Source organism: Chiroxiphia lanceolata, chromosome 7 (assembly GCF_009829145.1).
Source record: "Chiroxiphia lanceolata isolate bChiLan1 chromosome 7, bChiLan1.pri, whole genome shotgun sequence".
NCBI classification, from domain to species: domain Eukaryota; kingdom Metazoa; phylum Chordata; class Aves; order Passeriformes; family Pipridae; genus Chiroxiphia; species Chiroxiphia lanceolata.
This window is the reverse complement of record NC_045643.1, coordinates 19,647,582-19,665,486: the sequence shown is the minus strand read 5'-3', so window position 1 is coordinate 19,665,486 and position 17,905 is coordinate 19,647,582. Positions and strand designations below refer to the sequence as shown.

General features: G+C 39.0%; 1 protein-coding gene across 7 annotated transcripts in view; it reads right to left on the bottom strand.

Moving 5' to 3' along the window:
• FASTKD1 (FAST kinase domains 1) overlaps positions 1 to 17,900 on the bottom strand; it is a 21,515-nt gene extending 3,615 nt beyond the window's left edge. Inside the window, exons 1-16 of one of the 7 annotated variants that reach the window (XM_032693889.1) lie at positions 17,276 to 17,900; positions 16,035 to 16,168; positions 14,392 to 14,472; positions 13,471 to 13,626; positions 12,689 to 12,757; positions 11,697 to 11,822; positions 10,095 to 10,493; positions 8,857 to 8,967; positions 7,704 to 7,835; positions 6,242 to 6,728; positions 5,398 to 5,503; positions 4,764 to 4,892; positions 3,878 to 4,009; positions 2,726 to 2,839; positions 2,337 to 2,478; positions 1,185 to 1,302 (exon numbers count right to left, since the gene is read on the bottom strand). In XM_032693889.1, coding sequence (XP_032549780.1) covers positions 1,185 to 1,302; positions 2,337 to 2,478; positions 2,726 to 2,839; positions 3,878 to 4,009; positions 4,764 to 4,892; positions 5,398 to 5,503; positions 6,242 to 6,728; positions 7,704 to 7,835; positions 8,857 to 8,967; positions 10,095 to 10,493; positions 11,697 to 11,822; positions 12,689 to 12,757; positions 13,471 to 13,526 — 2,121 coding nt within the window. In that variant the 5' untranslated portion in view covers positions 13,527 to 13,626; positions 14,392 to 14,472; positions 16,035 to 16,168; positions 17,276 to 17,900. Of the gene's footprint in view, positions 1 to 1,184; positions 1,303 to 2,336; positions 2,479 to 2,725; positions 2,840 to 3,877; positions 4,010 to 4,763; positions 4,893 to 5,397; positions 5,504 to 6,241; positions 6,729 to 7,703; positions 7,836 to 8,856; positions 8,968 to 10,094; positions 10,494 to 11,696; positions 11,823 to 12,688; positions 12,758 to 13,121; positions 13,627 to 14,391; positions 14,473 to 15,230; positions 15,476 to 16,034; positions 16,169 to 17,275 lie in introns of those variants that run through there. The other 6 variants (XM_032693893.1, XM_032693892.1, XM_032693890.1 and 3 more) reach the window with 6 other exon arrangements.
• Positions 17,901 to 17,905: the final 5 nt, after the last annotated feature.

Genomic DNA, 17,905 nt, shown 5'->3' with positions numbered 1-17,905 from the left:
CAGCCTTGGAGCTGAGAAGGAACGTGTGAATCAAAACACTGAGTTTGCGAAAAGTCCTGGGAATTCTGGTTACCTCAATAACAACAGCAGGTACTGTTTACCAAAGAACCCTAATAAAGGGGAAACGCAGAGAGAGCTCTGGGGAGAATCCTGAAAACTGAATCATGGTGTGTGTGCAGCCTCATTTCTTCATGGTGTCTATTTGGTGACCCTGATGTGATGTGCCTTACGGGAGTTTTCAACGACCACGTCCCGACGAGGGTAACGGAGTTAGTTCTGCCTGGGAAAAGTCTGTCTCCACTTGAATTCATTGAGCGCACTCTAATACTGACAAGATCCATTTCTCAGTGTAAGATTCTTCTTTATGTCAGTATAGTCAGTTTGTTGCCAAAAAGCAGCATAGTTGCAGAAATGTAAAACAGATGCCCACACAGTTTAGGCTGTGATAACTCCATTACACCATCTCCCACTTTTAAAATCCAAATTGAGAGAAAAATCCCAGGTCACTGTAGTTTTTAATGTTAATCTATTAGACTGGAATAGTGTAGCAGTAGTATAACATGAGAAAAGATGATTATTCTGTTTCAAAGAAACAAGAAAACCAACCAAATCTAAGCTAAAAGAAGGATTCTAGCTAAAATTAGGGTAGGTGAGTAATTAAATATACAGGAGCCTTCGAATTCATGAGCCTCCATTACCAAAATGTTTCATTGCTGATGGTTGTGAATTATCACTGGCCACTAGTGTTCCCTGTCGCAGCACCATCACTGCAGCAGACAAACAGCATCCCTATCCCATCTGGCAGCTGCCAAAACTGGCACTCAAAACCACTCGAGGGTATGTTCAATCATCTTCTGCTGTAGAAATCTTTAGTGAATTGAACTGAAACTCTCATTTCACTTGTTCTCCTTTACTCAGGCTACATTGACATCACTAGTTTGCCTGCAGTAACGTAAGACCGAGACCTTTTGACTTCAGTTTTGCTTCAGCCTCTTTGCAAGTTCTATGAAGTCCTTAAATCATTTTGAGAACAGCTTGGAATTTCCTAACTAAATACAAAAATTGCTCTCACCCAGTAGATGCTTTTAACTATAAAAACTGTCTCTACACCTGTTGCATGGAAAATGGATCATTTTGCACTATGGATACAACTCTGAAAGGACAAAGTATTGCTGGATGCTCACCTGAACTACTCGGTATCCCAGCATTTCCAGGTGTCGTTTTTTCACTGCAGGTTCTCCTTTCAGATGACGTGAATAATCTCTGCTAAAAGCTCTTGAATCAAGAAATTCCAAAGCAATTCTGCAAAAAGCAAAGACGTGCATTTACTTTCAGGTCCTACCCGAACAGCAAGAAGTGATATTTCTAGTTCACTATTGATAGCTGCAGCAAGACAAGATAAACCTGACAATTCACAGAAAAAAAAAAATTAAACAACTCCTGGAAATCAGACAAAACATTTTCCTCTTATTTATCAAGAGATACTTGAATTTTACATGATTTAGAAAAATCATTTTTTTCCTGGCACTTGTTTTTGCTCAAATGGTAAAAACAGTTAACTAGCATTTTCAAGGCTTACATTTGAAGAGGTGGGAGGGAAAGAGTATTCCAATCTCATGAAACACATTTCAAGAATGTATACTGGATCTGGCTGGGATGAAGGTACTTTTCTTCATGGCAGTTCATCTGGTGCTGTGTTGTGAACTTGTGACCAAGCCAGTGTTAATAATACACCAATATTTTGGCTATCGCTGAAGAGCTATTGCTTGCACAGCATCAAGACTTTGTGTTTCTCACTCTGCACCCACAGTGCATATAGGCTGCACAGACAAGAGGTCTGGAAGGGACACCTTCCATGGGAGGGAACCTCAACTGGTTAAGGTGATATTCCACACCATACAACATCATGCTCAGCAATAAAACAGAGGGGAGTTTTTCCCAAGTAGCCACTGCTCTGCCACTGGGCTGCTGGTGGTGAATGATTGCATGTGCATCAATTGTTTTCTTTTCCCCTTTTATATTTTTCCTTTCTTCTCTTCACTTATTAAACTGTCTTAATTGCAACCCAGGAGTTTTCTTCTTTGCTTTTACTCTCAAGATTCTGTCCCCCATCACACTGCAAGGGAACGAGCGTGCAACTGTGTGGGAGCAGCTGCGGCCGACCCGCCACACCCTGGAAGGCTAAACCTCATTAGACTTAGGAAAAAGGAACTGAAAAATAAATAGCATAAGGGTTGCAACAAATATTTAGGACATAAGCATCAAAAACCTGGCCTACACTGGATGTTAACTTGGAAGCCTGTGAGAGCTAACGTGCAAGAATTCAATGCACTAACCTCTGAGCTCCTGGTGGCAGAGCCTTCCTCTCTTCATCTTTGATGTCATGTCTCAAGTGTATTCCCCCCACATCATCCAAAGGTATATTCTGAGCCATGTAGGAAAGAGGCTTTTTATTTTCATCCAGGACACACTCAAAATCTGTCAGAAAACACAGCAAACCTCTTTACTGACAGAAGTGAAAGAATTTGATCTGTACAGTGTTTACTTCTAGAAGAACTAAGTGACAGCCAAAATTAGAGATATCCAACATTATTTATATTATGCAGAACTTTTTAGAAACTGTATTTTACACAACAATTTCTTCTTTGCAATATCTTGTGGCAACATGACCACAGGCTTTCTAATCTTGGTAATAATAATGATCCTTAGAGTATTAACTTCTCACCTATTTCATAGTAGTATGGTGTGAGAACAGATATTCTGGAGTACTGGCTCCCTCCTAAGATCTCTGTCAGCATTCTGTGAACATGCTGTCGCAGTGGATTTATTCGGCTCATGCCTACAAAGACAAAAAAGAATTCATACATCAAAACTTCCACAGCCAAAATTCTGAAAAGAGCACATTGCATTTTTGACAGTCAGGCTATTGAATTAAATCTTTTCCACAGATCCCTGGTGCTATTCCATCATAATTCGGAGACCAAGTGATCATATTTTAGGTGGAAGGCAGCAGGTAAGTGCTACTGAGCATAAATTTCAAATCCAGACTTTTCATCTGAGGATATTGCTGATTCACATGCTACAAAAACTTTAGTTAGAGGTTTTACCTGTTGGATTTTGTTTGCTTTTAATCGTGTTTAGACACTTAAGATTTACTCATCTTGCCTTTATTACAGGCACACCACACTATCTGTCACTTCTCTGTCTGTTGCAGATTAACACCTTGCTCCAAAACATCTTCAGTCTCTGAGAGACAAAGTAGCTGAGTTCTCTGGACAGCAAAGCAGATCTCTCCATGTGAATTAGTGGAGGATAGATACTCCTTGCATTAGCTGGATTTTCTGAATTCATCACTATTCTGAAAGATCTCAGCTGCTACATTGATCACTAGCCTACTTCTCTATCTCTCATTCCTGATGGATCTTGATTCTTCTGAGGAAGAAGGCAGGAGCAAGTTCAAAAACAAGCAGTAAAAATGTTCATATTGAAAAATTTAAGTCAAGTGTTCAGTCTTGTAGGTGAAGTAGGGAGCAAAGTGACCCACATCCTCCAGGAGACAACCCTGATGATCTTCCTCCTGTCTTTCCATCCTTCATGCCATATACATTGCTTCAGTTTATTTAAATTTTATTTCTTAGAAGGAAAAATCCCATCTCTATTACATTAATTATCACAAGGAAAACTGCTTTGCTCTCTGTTGCACTACTGAGTGGTTGCACTTTCCAAGACATGCTCAGCAAAGAGTGGGTTGCACCTTCCTGATCTTCTATGGTGTGGTAGCATCAAACTGACAGTTTTAGAAGAAACATCTAGTAGATTGTCGAAAATAGACTATTATTAGAAACAAGGGCAGGTTTTCCTCTCTTAAGTTACTTACTGTTATGAAAGACACGTTGACAGTACTGCTCATGAAACCAAGGGATGTGAAACTCTGGGCATTCCAGACAGACTGCTCTGTTCAACTTCATGAGGCGAGAGCAGACCCTCTGCTTTAGGGTAACAGGCAGGACTGATTAAAAAAAAAACACAAACAAACATACAAAGGTGTAAACTGCAATGTGAAAAATCCAACGTATGGACCTAAATGGCTGCCTCTGAATTCTTTACTAGAAATGCAAGTGTGTATACTACGGCATTTATAAAATTCATGTTGCAGAATTTTAGAAAGGTGCTCAAAATCCCTGAGGAAAAAATGAAAAGTAACAGTTCTGCTCAATTTTAAGAACAACAGCAAGACAGAAGATATAAAATTGCTTCTATCATGTAACTTTTAATTAAGTACTTGAAGGCAAAATGGCAACAATACATTGATAGAACAACGTACAGGTAGAGAGGGACAAATTAAACAGTCTCTTATTTAGAGAGAAGAGACTGGTAGGACACATTTCTTGCAGGCAAGAATCCCACTATACTTCTTGAGCTTTGTGACTCTTTCTAGTAATAAACATCAGAGTCAGGTAATTTTATTTCCAACAAAATTGAAGAATTATTATATACCAAGTACAATAAGTTGACTATAAAATTTGCCTTATATTACCTTTTCTCATCTGCAATACAGGTCTGTACTTTTAAAACAAAGCACAGATTTTTGTTCATTCCTTCCCTTTTAGTACTCAAATCATGACTAGATTATATAGAGGGGGTCTTTCTAGAAAATGGAATAACTTAAAGAGTAATTCTACTTCTCAAGTCATAGGCAGTCCACAATTGCATTTTATGCCAAATGCTACACAATCAAATTCATCATAGAGCTAGATATCTACCTTTAAGTTGAGCATCCAGTTTGCTTAGGAAAGAAACGTTAAATATCGTTGTTATCAGAACTGGAGGAAAATACCCAGCCACTGCCAAAATGTGACCAAGCAGCACCAACTGATAAATTTCAAAATAACCTTTAAAAAACAGACAGAAATACATATTAACGCACGAAGTAAAGTTGAAAGGATTTGCAGTGCCCTTCTCCTGGCCTCCCAAATTGTCTAGTTTTCTCCCTTAACATACTATACAAGTTTCTACCACTTCCTCTACAACTTTAACCATTTATTTGTGATGAATCACAAAATGTATCCTGTTCACAAACGACGATTCGTTGGGGAACACTGCAACAATTCTATCCAATAGCAGCACAGCGAATCAACCAGAATTTTCACTTGCTTTTTACTACACTAAAATTTTTTTGCTAGTCCCTTGTTAACAGTAATTTTTAAAGGGTGAAATGAAACCCAGCATTGAATCTTTGTAATGGTTTAACCCCAGTAGGCAGAGTATTAGTAGTAACATACATACTTTTCCTTTGCTTAACAAAAGTGCCATTCTATTCCTAGTTTCATTCGATAAAAATAATAACTTTCAATGACATTTATTTGATGTCAGAATACCTTTGTCTAATGCACTTACTCAAGTTAGAAGTAAGATGTTGGATACAACTCTTAAAGAACTCTTCATTGTCATAATTCAAAGCAGAGAAAAGGAAGAGAATAAAATAGATTTCAGAGGGGTGGATCTGGAAAAAAAGACATCCAAAATCAAGTCACTGCAATATATAATAATATTGCTTTACAATAAAGAAGAGTTTTATACTTCATTCAGAATTGGGAGATTTAAGACTAGATGAGCTATTTTCTAATTTTTTTTGTCAACTATTCCAGGAGGAAACAACAGAAAAATAAAATGCAGAAATAACTGAATCTGCAGCAACAGCTAAAACTTAAGATGTATTTCACATAGATGATCCAAGTGTTTCTATATACTTAAAGAACCTTTCAAAAAGATTTTGCATTAAATGCTCTTAAAGAAACTAAACTGCAATAGAATAAAATCAAAGATTTATATGAACACCAGACTGAAAACAAGGAGGATAAAAAGATAGTAAGAAACAAGCTACTGGGGAAACCCCCACAACAATGAGTAACCCCCACAAGCAGCTGATGTGGCTATTTATAAAGAAGTTTAAAAAAAAAAATTTAAGATTGTCAAATGTAAAGTTGAATGTACAGGATTATGGCTGACCTAACACTGACTGAACAGTAAGAAATGAAAACTAATGAGAAGTAAGTGCAAATTTATATAAATAGAAGCAAAATAGCTTTGAGTGGACACAAAAAAAAGATGAGCTCCAAATCAGGTACACTGAGGAAAACTTAGAAAAACTGTGGACTGTGCTCTGAAACACATCAACACATGAACCTCTCCTTTTCTACTGAATAACTCACATAGCAGATAGAAAGAAAAGCTCTAATACCTTGTCTGTATTTTCAATAGTCACAGAAGCTATTCTGTCAAATAAGGCAGGACAACGGTGGTTTATTTTTTTGAGGAAAAAAGACAGCGGTAATACATTTGTCCATGTTATTTGGTCTATCAAGCGTTGACACATGGCCACAGTTTCCTCATTCAGGACTTCTTCAAACCACTCTCCATTCACATGTGTAAGTTCTTCCAACAGAAGATTTAAGCTGTTGGTTTTCTGAAGCCTCTCAAATCCACAGTCATTTAGTTTTTGCAGAAGCTTTGCACATAGCTCAGAACTGTTTTGCCAGTGCAACTGGTCATGATGATTCCATTTGACAAGAGCTGTAGCAATGCAATTCAAATGATGGAGACTGCATTGAGGCAGAACTGCTGCTGCTTTGTTTGTAATCATCTCCTCCACTTGAAAAGAAGGCAGCATGGCCAGAACACGAATTATGGCTGCAGTATCAGCAGGTATCACACTAGATTTTAAATAACTGGAAGAAAGGTGGAAATAAAAATAGTCCATCAGTAATGACAAAGTGTAAGTGTTTAAAAACCCAAATAAACTACATGCATGAAAATCCTAATTTAGAAGTCAAAAGTTGCATATCAAATATAAAATAAGTAAAATATTAATGACATGGTAGAAATTCACACTGTTAGGGACTACCATGTTTTTTTAATTAAGATTAACTTCTTCTAACTTATTCAAACTGAAAAAAGGGAAGAAGACAGGTAGCAGCTCAGTCAGCTGGAGAGGCTTTCAATGTTACGGATAAACGCAAAAGTTCTTATTAAGGCCAGAAAGTCCACATTTGTTAAGGGTGTCTGTGGGTTTCTGGGCCTGGTTCATTTCTCTGATTTCTGTCTTAGGGAGCACCAGGTTCTGAGGTGCCTGAGGAACATGAAGGAATCATCAGCAAGGCACTACACTCCTACAGAGGCTGAGCAATGGAAGCAAGATCTCCTCTCCAGCAATTCTAGAAACTGTTTCCCTTTCTGCTACAACTGTACAAGCCTAAGAATTAACTGGACAGTTCTTTAATCAAAAGAAAAGTACTTCTGCTTCACACTTTCACTTGTCCCAACCAAGGCATTCTTACTGCCTATTTTTCATTACTTCTTCCATCAAACATCAAAGATGACATTAATACCTGCCCTTCCAATAAAAAACCAGTCAAAATTTCCTGTCATTTCAATATTACAGTGACCAAAGGAATAAGGGGCAAAAAAATATTTTTGAAAGGTATCATATCTATTGGCAGATATCGTTGGGTCTATAAACAAGACAACAATCACTTCCTATCCTCTGATTTAGGCATTTAAAAGAATCAAATATTGTAACAGTTTGTTACTTCTTCATATTTTATGGAAACAAAACACTTTAACATCTTAGCTTGTAATTTGAAATCTTAGGTAGAGAACTGTTTGATACTTAAATAGCTACATTTCCAAGAATACACACTTACCCTAATAGTAACATTTTCAGTTTGGCAAACAGCTCCAGATTGTGGCATCGCAACCTTGTCAGGTACTGTGTTAACTTCACCAGCTGTAATACATGATAACTATCCAAGTGTTTGTGCAGAACAGAAGCCATTCTGAATACAAAGAGAAAAAGATTACATGCTGTTATGCTAATACAAAAGATACTGCAAACTCCAGCATCCCACATTGAAGAAAGGGTGTCCTCTGATGCACAGTACGTATATATGGAGGGTTTCACACACCTGCACTCCTCTCCACACCAGTTTTGACACTGTTCCCCAAAGACACAGCAGCCTCTCTCCATTTAGTGAACTGCAAAATTAAAACCCTCATTGCAGCAAATCAGCTACTTCACACTAATAAGTTCTGTTTCAGATTTCACAATCAGTTAAATTTAAAGTGGACCAAGAATGGAATAAACTAGAACAGCAACACCAGCTTCAGCACCACTGCACTCACTGTTGGTCTAAGGCTGCAAAGAGGGGGACAGATTTGTAGGGAAAGATAATACCTTAAGACCTTCTTCAGATAGTGAGATGCAAGGAGAAAAGGCATGAATTCACCCTTAGTATTCCTTTGATCCATAGTACACAAGTATGTCCTTTTTCTTCCAAGGATCGCTTTGGTTCATACAACTACCTTCAATCCAGTTGTTGCTCAGGACCTGTACTTAACTCTGCTGCATCTCTGATGTATCTAATGCTACATCTTCTGTGCCCAAAACATCAGCTGCTTTCCCCTTCATTGTATGATAGATATTACCTCTCCTTATAAACAATGTTCAGTTTACAACTGTAGAAAACGTGGACATGTTCTCTTTTTTCTCCTAGAGTTTACAGTAACTGTTAGGGGCTAAGTTTACTGAAATGGGATCACATATTTGCAAATAAGCCAGATATAATATGACATTAACTTGGTAGGGTTGAAATGCTTTTCTGTGAAATTCCTAAATTTCCTCAATTACTTCTGGGTCAAGCTGCAATATTCTAAAATCTGTATTACCTAATTATTTATAGTGCAGATGCACTTGTGTGCAAGTGACTCCTCACCTACTGGGTATTACGCAGTTTTCCACACTAAGTGGAAGTAGTTTACCTAGAGAATACACCTTCTTAGTAGTATCAAAACAATTACTTTTCAAGTAGATGAGAATTTCTGCATTTCATTTTCTGCATTGTCTTCAGTATCACCAATACCTGGTGACTGCTAAATTCTTCTGCCATGTGTGCTGCAGTTACTAGCAACCTGAAGAGGAAAAGACATATTTTCCAATGAAAAACAGATGAAAATCTCCAGCAAAGACTGCAGCAATTTTCTTTGTCTATGAGGGAAAGAACCAAAAGACTGCTTCAGGAAATACACGAAAACAAATTCCCTCAAACTAGAGACTTTTGTTCTCTGGACTTTTCTTCTAAACAGCTAATCTGTATAGCACAGGTAAAGGGGTGTGAGTGTGTTGGATCAATGCCTATTGTTCTGGATTCTAGAAACCAGTGAGTCCAACAATTCTAAAAGTAGACAAGAAGTAGGGAAGATACTTTAAGATATTAAACAATTCATGATCAATCAGGAAGTTACAGATAACAGAATCAAACATGAACTGAAGTGGTTCTGGGGCAGTTAAAAAGCCAGTGTTTACCACAAATTAAATAAATAAATAATCTAGGAAAAGCTTTTGGAACTATGGCAGCTATGGCAAAAACCAACATAGGCTTGCAGTATATCCAAATCTCTGAATAGAGGCAGATGTTCATGAAGGAAAGTATGAAAATACAACTCACTGTAATAAATAAAGCAAATTCTGCCTAAAACTACAGACTTTGAGAGACCCATGAGTAACACCACCCCAAGTAGGATTTTGCGGCACAAGAAAAAAAAGTCTGTAACATAATACTCTAATTGCTAAATAAACATCAAAGTGTTCCCTGCTGACGACCTTTCATGAAGAATAGGATGTCAGCAATCTGGTATAGGACAAGACTCAGGCTGTTTCAGCTACTGCCAGTCTTAAAAAGGAAAAAGCAACACATACCACTGCACGTATGCCTCAGGGAAAAGACAGAAAGCTTTTTACTACCATTCCCCGTGAAAGGAAGGCTGTAGTCTAAGAGACAGAGCTACAAGATGGTCTTGCATAACAGCATTCGCATACCACTTGATTGCTAGATCTAGCCTTCTATGCAACTGTGTCAAAACAAACTGCTTTGACAATGTTTCCATAGTTAAATCATGCATTGCTACAAAGTTACAACCAGGAAACCCAAAGCTCAGCTCACAGATGGCTCAGAAGTTCCTCCAAACATTGACACGTTTTTAATTTCTGTGCAAGAAAATTTATATCATAAACAAGACAAAATCATTAATAAACTTACCTTTCTCTTACCCTGGATCCTGCCATAGGTCCAAGAGCAAAAAATAATTTTGCAAAGGTTTCAGGATCGTAATAATCATCTATAGTTTCAGACAGCAGCTGGTTAGCAACCAAGCGGAATTCAGCATTGTCAAAACCCAGCTGCTCGTACAGTCCAAAAATATTACTAATACTGTGGATATCAAGACGGGAGGCACTTTTAAGGAAAATCCTGTTGCATTTTTCTAGCAACGGATGATATTTCAGTTTAACATTTTGAAGAAACTGTAGCATTCTTTTGGCATAGTTGAAGTGGCCTTCATTCTCTTCTTCCAACAGCTGTTCAGCCTTGTGTAGTAATCGATCTCGAAAACTCTGTGAGATAACATCAGATATGCCGACCATCAAAACTGACAAGATCCTAAAAAATTCAAAAGATTTTACACTTACACACTGAACATAATAAGCAATAAATTTTAGATTTCCTAAATAAACTACACAAAGAAAGGAATGATAGCCAAGGTGCTGCTGGCTTCTGCGCAAAAAGGAATTTTAGATCTAATGCAGACAAAACAGATGAGCAAAAACCATTTATCCTTCTACAGTAAAAATTCTGCTTTCAGTGAACTTCTGAAACAATTGGGATTTTTCAGCCATCCCTAACAAAGCTGCATGTGATAAAAGCATTTGCCTAAGGCAGGAGTCTGATTTGCCTGATTCAAATTTGCAAAAAGATCTTTAATGCTCAATAGACACCAAAGAAACTCAAACAATTCTCAAGTGTCAGAATGGGGAGAAGAGTCATTGTCACTCCTAAAGAAAGAATCCCCTCCTAAGGGAATAAAACCACAGGGAGGGTCACTTCTGTAAAGAAATGGAGTCCCATTCAATGAGTTTCATAGGCAGGCTCCTCACATCTGCAAAAATAAGTGTTGGCACTGCTAATGCTGTATAAAACAGAAAAAAAGAAAGAGAAGCCTTCACTATAATGGCCCAGAGGGAACAGAGACAAGAAAAAAGAAGCTTGGACTTCTTTGACTAGCGCTGTGTTTTAAGTAGTTTTAATATTAGGGTAATATGCTGGACATGCTAGCAAGAGAATTCATTATTTCAGCTTGACTAGAAAAAAAAATACTCTGCAGATAAATAAACACAGCATTGCTTTTAAACTTCTTATTGCTATTCACAATAGCTAACTAAATCCATTTCATAGTAGAGAAGCTATTGATGTCAGGGAAGAAAAACATCTTCTGGTGAGTTAATAGCCTCTAAACTATCAAAAAGTCCATGTTAAATTTAGAATCAGGATAAAGCTGATTCTAAATGTCTGCTATGTTATTCTACTGTAAGTAGAACAGTGGAAATTAATTAAATCTTTATAACCTATCTAAACAATCAAACAGTAGTTTTAGTTGTTTAGATTGGTTATAAAGAAATCCTTCATAAAATCATTGGGAAAATGCATTCACCTGTCAAACACTGCATGAACACAAAACACTTTTTTCCCACAAACTTCAAACTGAAGAAAAGCAACCTCCAGTTGAGGAAAAAAGGAAAGGGTTCAGGAAAGGCAGCACGGTAATTGTGACATATTGCTTCTCCTTAGCTTCATTCTGACACTTACCTTACATCCTGTATAGAATCCAGCTTCATGTCCACAATATGAGCTACTTGGCCAATTATGGGATTGAAATGCCTGTGTTGCTTGTATAAGCACAGTGTGAATTTAGATAGAGCTGGCAAACTAAGCCTGTCAAGACATTAAAGACAGACAGAAAGAATATTTACCTTTTATTTCTAGAAAATAACTAAAGACAAAAATTTATTTCAACAGTCATACAAAAAGCAAGGGTATACTCAAATTACAAAACAAGGAAACAAAATACCTAGATGTTTAATATTAAAGCATGTTGTGCATATGGAACTCTACAAAAATCAGTTGTTCTTCACTTAGCCAGACCAGCCTAATAAAGATTACGTTCTGAAGCAATGATGTGAAATACATAAAATGAATGTGAGCAATTTATTATCTGAATATCACTTTGTGTTCAACCTACACTGTACTAATTTACCTGTCAAGAAGCCCCACATGTTAAGATGGAAGAGGCAATTCTGTGGTGCTGGTGCCAAGGCTGACACTAGCTTCTGCCATTACCCTGAGATTACAGAATGAAAACTATAATATCCCCAAAAAAAAGAAATCAAACCAAGACAACGAAACCAACAACAAAATGCAAAAAGGGAAAATGTTGCTGTTTTAATACAAAATGTTTTTACTAAATTGAGATGAGCAGGCTTCTAACAACCATTTATGAGCTGGACAGCAAGCACTGAGATAAAATTGTAAATATTAAAACCTGCAATTTCCTTCAAACACATAAATCTCCACAGAAATTACATTTCAAAACTTTAAATGTTGGTCCCTGTTGTTGCAGCATCTGAATCTCTCATGCATTTGTGTACCAAAGTCTGTATGTATAATTTCCAAACCCTTCAAAAATACTCATATTATGTTTTAAACATACATACTGTTTGAGAACTCTTGCGTAACCTCACATGACGCAAATCATGCTTGCAACATACACCTTTCACAAAGCACAGCAATACAGTACTTGCCTTTCTAATCTTTTCCATGCTTCTGTAACAAGTGCTTCTGCTAGAGAATCATGGTCTTCAACATTGAGCCTTCAAAAGAAAGACATAATAGTTTGAAGCTTGCTCCCATAGTTACAAAGAAATAAGACATATGTCCTTTCATTATTTATCATGTTTTACTTTTCCATCACTCCCTCCATTCAAACAGATTATAAACATTTGTTTATAACAATCATAAAACATATTTACTGGGAGTGCAAAACAGATCTGTTCTACCTGCATCTCAAAAACTGAAGCACAGGACATTACACCATCTGTGTCACACAGATTACGGAAACTGTGGCAGGGCAGTCTCCCAATCTCCTCATAGTATGGCTCTGTAGTCAAAATTCCCTCTCTTTTTATTACCAAATACAAAATATATATACATGGAATTCAATTTAATGCTCTTTACCTCAGAATACTATATAAGGTGTCCACTATGGCCTCATCTTCCATGTCTTTCACCTTGTTTTCTGCCAAAACGCAAAGGGTAAGAAACTGGGAGTGATTTTTTACATAGTCAGTAGTCCTTAAGAGAAACGGCCTCTTCTTTTGCAATTGCCACAGCACGTTGAATGCAATTCCTACATGCTTTTCAGAAAGTCTGGCCTTGTTCCTTCCAACAAGGCTAAACACTTCATCTTCATGGGTGCAGCTATTTATCTGGCTCAAAAGCAGATCACTACACAGAGTCCGAGCTTGGAAACGTCTCAGCGTAAACAAGCAAACCCACCTCAAACAAAGCATTTTGCTATGCCTACCAGCTATCTTTAAAGTGCCCAGAAAGATTCTTCTTCCAGTTTTCACAGTAAATCATGTTGTTACAAACAACAAATTCAAGTGTTTGAAAAACAGAAGACCATTTTTCTTTGATCCTATATGGTCACTGTATTAAGAAGAATTCAATTCTGAGGTACCTGTAACGAGACCATATTAAAGCAGTTAAGTACAGTCACAACAACCAGGTAAAAATCAATGTCACTACATTATAATGTTCTGAGTAAGGTAAGCTTGAGAAGAACCTACAGCCTGGTATCTTCTCATAGAAAAACTCCTAACAATGAACAGTGACATGCTCACAAGTACTATGAAGTTAGTCCACTTGGTAAGCTTTCAAATTTAGAAACCTGCCTTTAAAAGCCACATGTGCTATCACGCTACTACTGAGAAGGCAAAGCTGAACTTTTTAACATGCCAGCACTGCATGACTAAGTGAGGTTTGTTCTCACTAAGCCACTCCATAATGCCAAACTGGGGTCCAAGAACTGCCAGAAAATACAGCTATTGGTGGTAAAAGGAAGTAAGATGGCTTCTAATCAGGAAGGCTGACCACCTTTGTAATACAGACTATTGAACAGTCACACATGTCAGCTGAAATCACCCATTGTGCAAAAGAAAAGCAACCTAATTCCCCAAATTATAGTGGTAGCTACAGCCTTATCCATTGAAATTTGGTATTAATTGGTTTCCTTAGAATACACGCCAGTTTGTACAAAGAGCTAACAACTACATACTGTACAACCTACAAAACTGGTTCCAAGCTGGGGAACACAAACCACTGGTGATAAATGTCATGGTACACTAAAAAAGGCCCATCAAATTCCCTCAACTCAGAGAGTATGGTTAAGTCTTGAAGTCTTGTTTTAGGAGATATAATCATTAACAACAAAAATTATCAATACCTTTGGCAAACTTGAATGTTCTTCAACTGTTCACATGATTCCATCAGTGTAACGTTATCAAGGTGGTGACAGCAGCACACACTGAGGAAGAAAAAACCTTATTTGAGCAGTCTATATAAGGTACTGAAATCATTCTAGAAAGTTGGATATACGTGGATTTCTTTTGATGTCTGTACAATCCACTTCAGAGAATAAAAATCATTTAGCATATTGTACTACACTGCTGTTGCTGGCACTGGGGCAGATACAAGGAAAGCTAAAATGAAGTAATCTTAATTTATGATCTGTTATAATATGAAATGTTTTCTTCCCTATGCAAAATGAAAGCACACAAAAATAAAAGGTACAAATTTTCCAGATATTACGGATTAAGTACCTTTTATAATAATGATTTGCTTTATAGTCCCTTTTCAGATATTGCTTTTATTGCTTCTATTTGTTCCATATGGTGGTTGCCTTTACAAATAATTTAGTTGCCAGAGTGCTGGCAAGCTAAACTGCAAGAAGTGAGGATGAAGTAAGGCCCCAGGTAAGTCGTCCTTTCCCGTTCTCGAGCTGCAATGGAACTTACATCCTCTATCCTATTGATAGGCAACCAGGATCTCTATCTAAAACACTCCATAGGAAGTTTCCAAATCTTTCTCTTTCTGGAAGTTATGGAGCTGGTGCAAGTGATTTACCACAAACTTGTATGCAATTTTAAATTGTAGTTAATTCTAATATCCTTTTAAAAGTACATCAATAGAAAACATTGGATGTTTTCAAACTTCCAAATACATAGACTAAACCCAGGAAATTTGGATCTACTTAAAGAACTATTTCTAAGGTGTTCCACTTACCACGCGGTGTAATACACTTGAAAGGCAAGAAAGTCTCTAAAGTAATTTTCTAACAGTTGAAACACAATAAGCATTTTCAAGGCCGTATTACAAAATACAGTGAGCCAGGAAATCTTCCACAAAGGGGAAAATGTGGACACCCGCCACTCCCCAGGCATAAGAACTGTTAGAGATTTAAGTAACCAAGCCGTAAGACAGGTGCTTGTGCAGCATAGGGTGTTTTTCCCCCGCCTGCCAACCTCCCCTCAGTTGCCTGAGCGCTGCCGCGGGCAGCTCAGCCCCGCAGGCCCCGGAGACCAGCGCCGGCCCCTCCCGTCCTGGGCCGCGCACCGCCCGCTGCCACCTGCGCGCCGCCTTCTTCCTTCCCGCGGGGAATTCTGACTCAAAAGCGTTTAGGAAGAGCGTGGGAAAGGGCTAAGCCGCCGCGCAGCCCTCAGGCCGGCGGTGGCCGGGGCGAGGGCGGCCAGGGTCCCACTGCTCCCCCGCAGGGGGGGCGCGACCCGAGACTTTGGACTCGTGTCCCGCCTCTGACACCGCTCTCACGGCGCCAGCCTCCGGTAGGCCGCAGGTACCGCCGGCGGCGGCCGCTGAGGGCCGGCCCGCGAACCCCTGCGCGCCTGCGGCACCGGGCGGGCGGGCGGGAGGGCGCGGGGCGGCAGTGGCTGCCAGCGCTGGCTCCAGCGAGGGCTGCGGACACGGCAAGGTCCGTGGTTAAACAAAAAAGCAAAGGAGTCAGGGTCACCGGCGCAACTTTTGAGACGTCCCCGGCCCTGGAGAACGCAATCCGAGGAGCTCTCAGCTTACCCCTCCCCAGGACCTTCCTGCATTGGAGCCGCTGGCGGACGCCGCTCACCCCGAACCCGCCGCAGCGCTCCACGTGCCCCTGCACTGTCACCCAGCGTGCGCATGCCCCAGGACACACCGTTTCCCGGGAGTTGCTGCCGGGGAGCGTAGGGAGAAAGGGGAAAGTCCAGCCGGTTAGACTTCTCAGAGGAAATAAAAATAATAGTTAAAAAGTTCCAAGGTCGTATTGATTATTGAGGTCATATTTATAAAACCAGCGTTACAATGGTTTTATTACACGTTCCGAGTGGGAAAAAAAAAGTATTTCCCCCTTAGGAAAAGCACAAAGGGACTGAAGTTCAGGAAGGATGAAGTTGAGGAGTTTGGCTTCGTTGTACTGGAATTAATGTTATTTTATTTTACAATATAATTTTTTATGCTTTGCAACAAAAATTAATTTAAAATGTATGAGTTCTAGAACACAAATATGTTACAACAAGTAGGTTGCTTATGTTGTATACACATAGCTCCAGGTCATCTTTCTGGACCTTTTCTCACTTCTATTGATAATAACAGAGACATTTAGAACGAATGATAACAATCTCAGATTGCTCTAAAATTTTATCTAAAATCATAACCAGGAATGTTACCATGACCAATTCTGACCAGCTGTTTTGCAGCTGTCTGTATTAAGGGTTTGGGGTTTCTACTTTTTGTCTGTTGCTGACTGTATATATACCTCCTAATATATTGGATGCTTATGAATATGGAACTCATTCAAACTAACAAAATAGCCCCTATTTTATTTATTACAAGGTCTGTAGTGTTTTAGAAAAACAGTATGTTCATTTTTTAACTGGATTTGTAACCACAATTTGTAACTGGAACAGCTCCTGTATCCTTCTGCTAACACGTCCAGATCATCTCAGTTACAGCCTACAGACCCAAACTCTGTCAGGTGATCTCAAAAGGTGGCATTTATCTCTTTCAAGAATCTCAGGCCTTCTGCAAACTCACATAAGAATTCCAAGGCATCTGACCCCTCAGCTGCATAGGAAAACAATTCCACATTTGTGTGAAGTGAACTTCTGCAAATGATATGGATTTTTCATTTACAAGATGCCGAACTCTTGACTTTTGACTTGTCAAGTACACGTGGATAAAATAAAACAATGTTTGAACAAAATACAAAAGGTTCGATAAAATTACATTAAATTTTAAGTTGAAGCCAGTGTTGATTCACTGAACAGAAGTTCACTCACCAGCTTCTTCAGGACTTCAGAATTCTCAAGGGTCAATTTCTCTTTTTTTTTTTTCAGATGTCCATAAAGGGAACATCAGTTTTTCCGGTTTCAAGAATTTTCTCAACAGCCAGTCAAGTAACTTCCATTACTTCCTGTTATATCTATGATTACTGACCCAATTCCTCACTGCTTTGCATTAAAACCTAGCAAAGGATGTAAATACTTCCGCGCAAGTCTTAGTTAATCTTGAAAGTGCTCGCAACTTTATACATTGTTGTAAACTTTCACGTCCCTATTTTAAGATATATTAACTTTGAATGGCAATACAGACATACGGGGTAAGATTATCAGTAACTTTTTTTTCCACACAGTTGGCCTAAATTCCTATTTTAATTCTTAACAATCCCTAGCGAGGTGCACTGCTGGAGGAACCCTGAGCGCTTCCAGCGCCGTGCCGGGCGCTTCATTTACCAACCCTTGGCCATTTCCCGGGTTTCTCGCTGAGGCGCGGGCAGGGACGACCAGCACTGTTCCCGAGCACGTTTGGCCGGAAAGGCCCGGCGTACCTGCAGCCGCTCCAGCCTCACAGGCCCTTCCCGCCCCGAGCCCAGCCGGGCCCCGGGCGGCGGGGCCGGCGGGAGGGGCGGA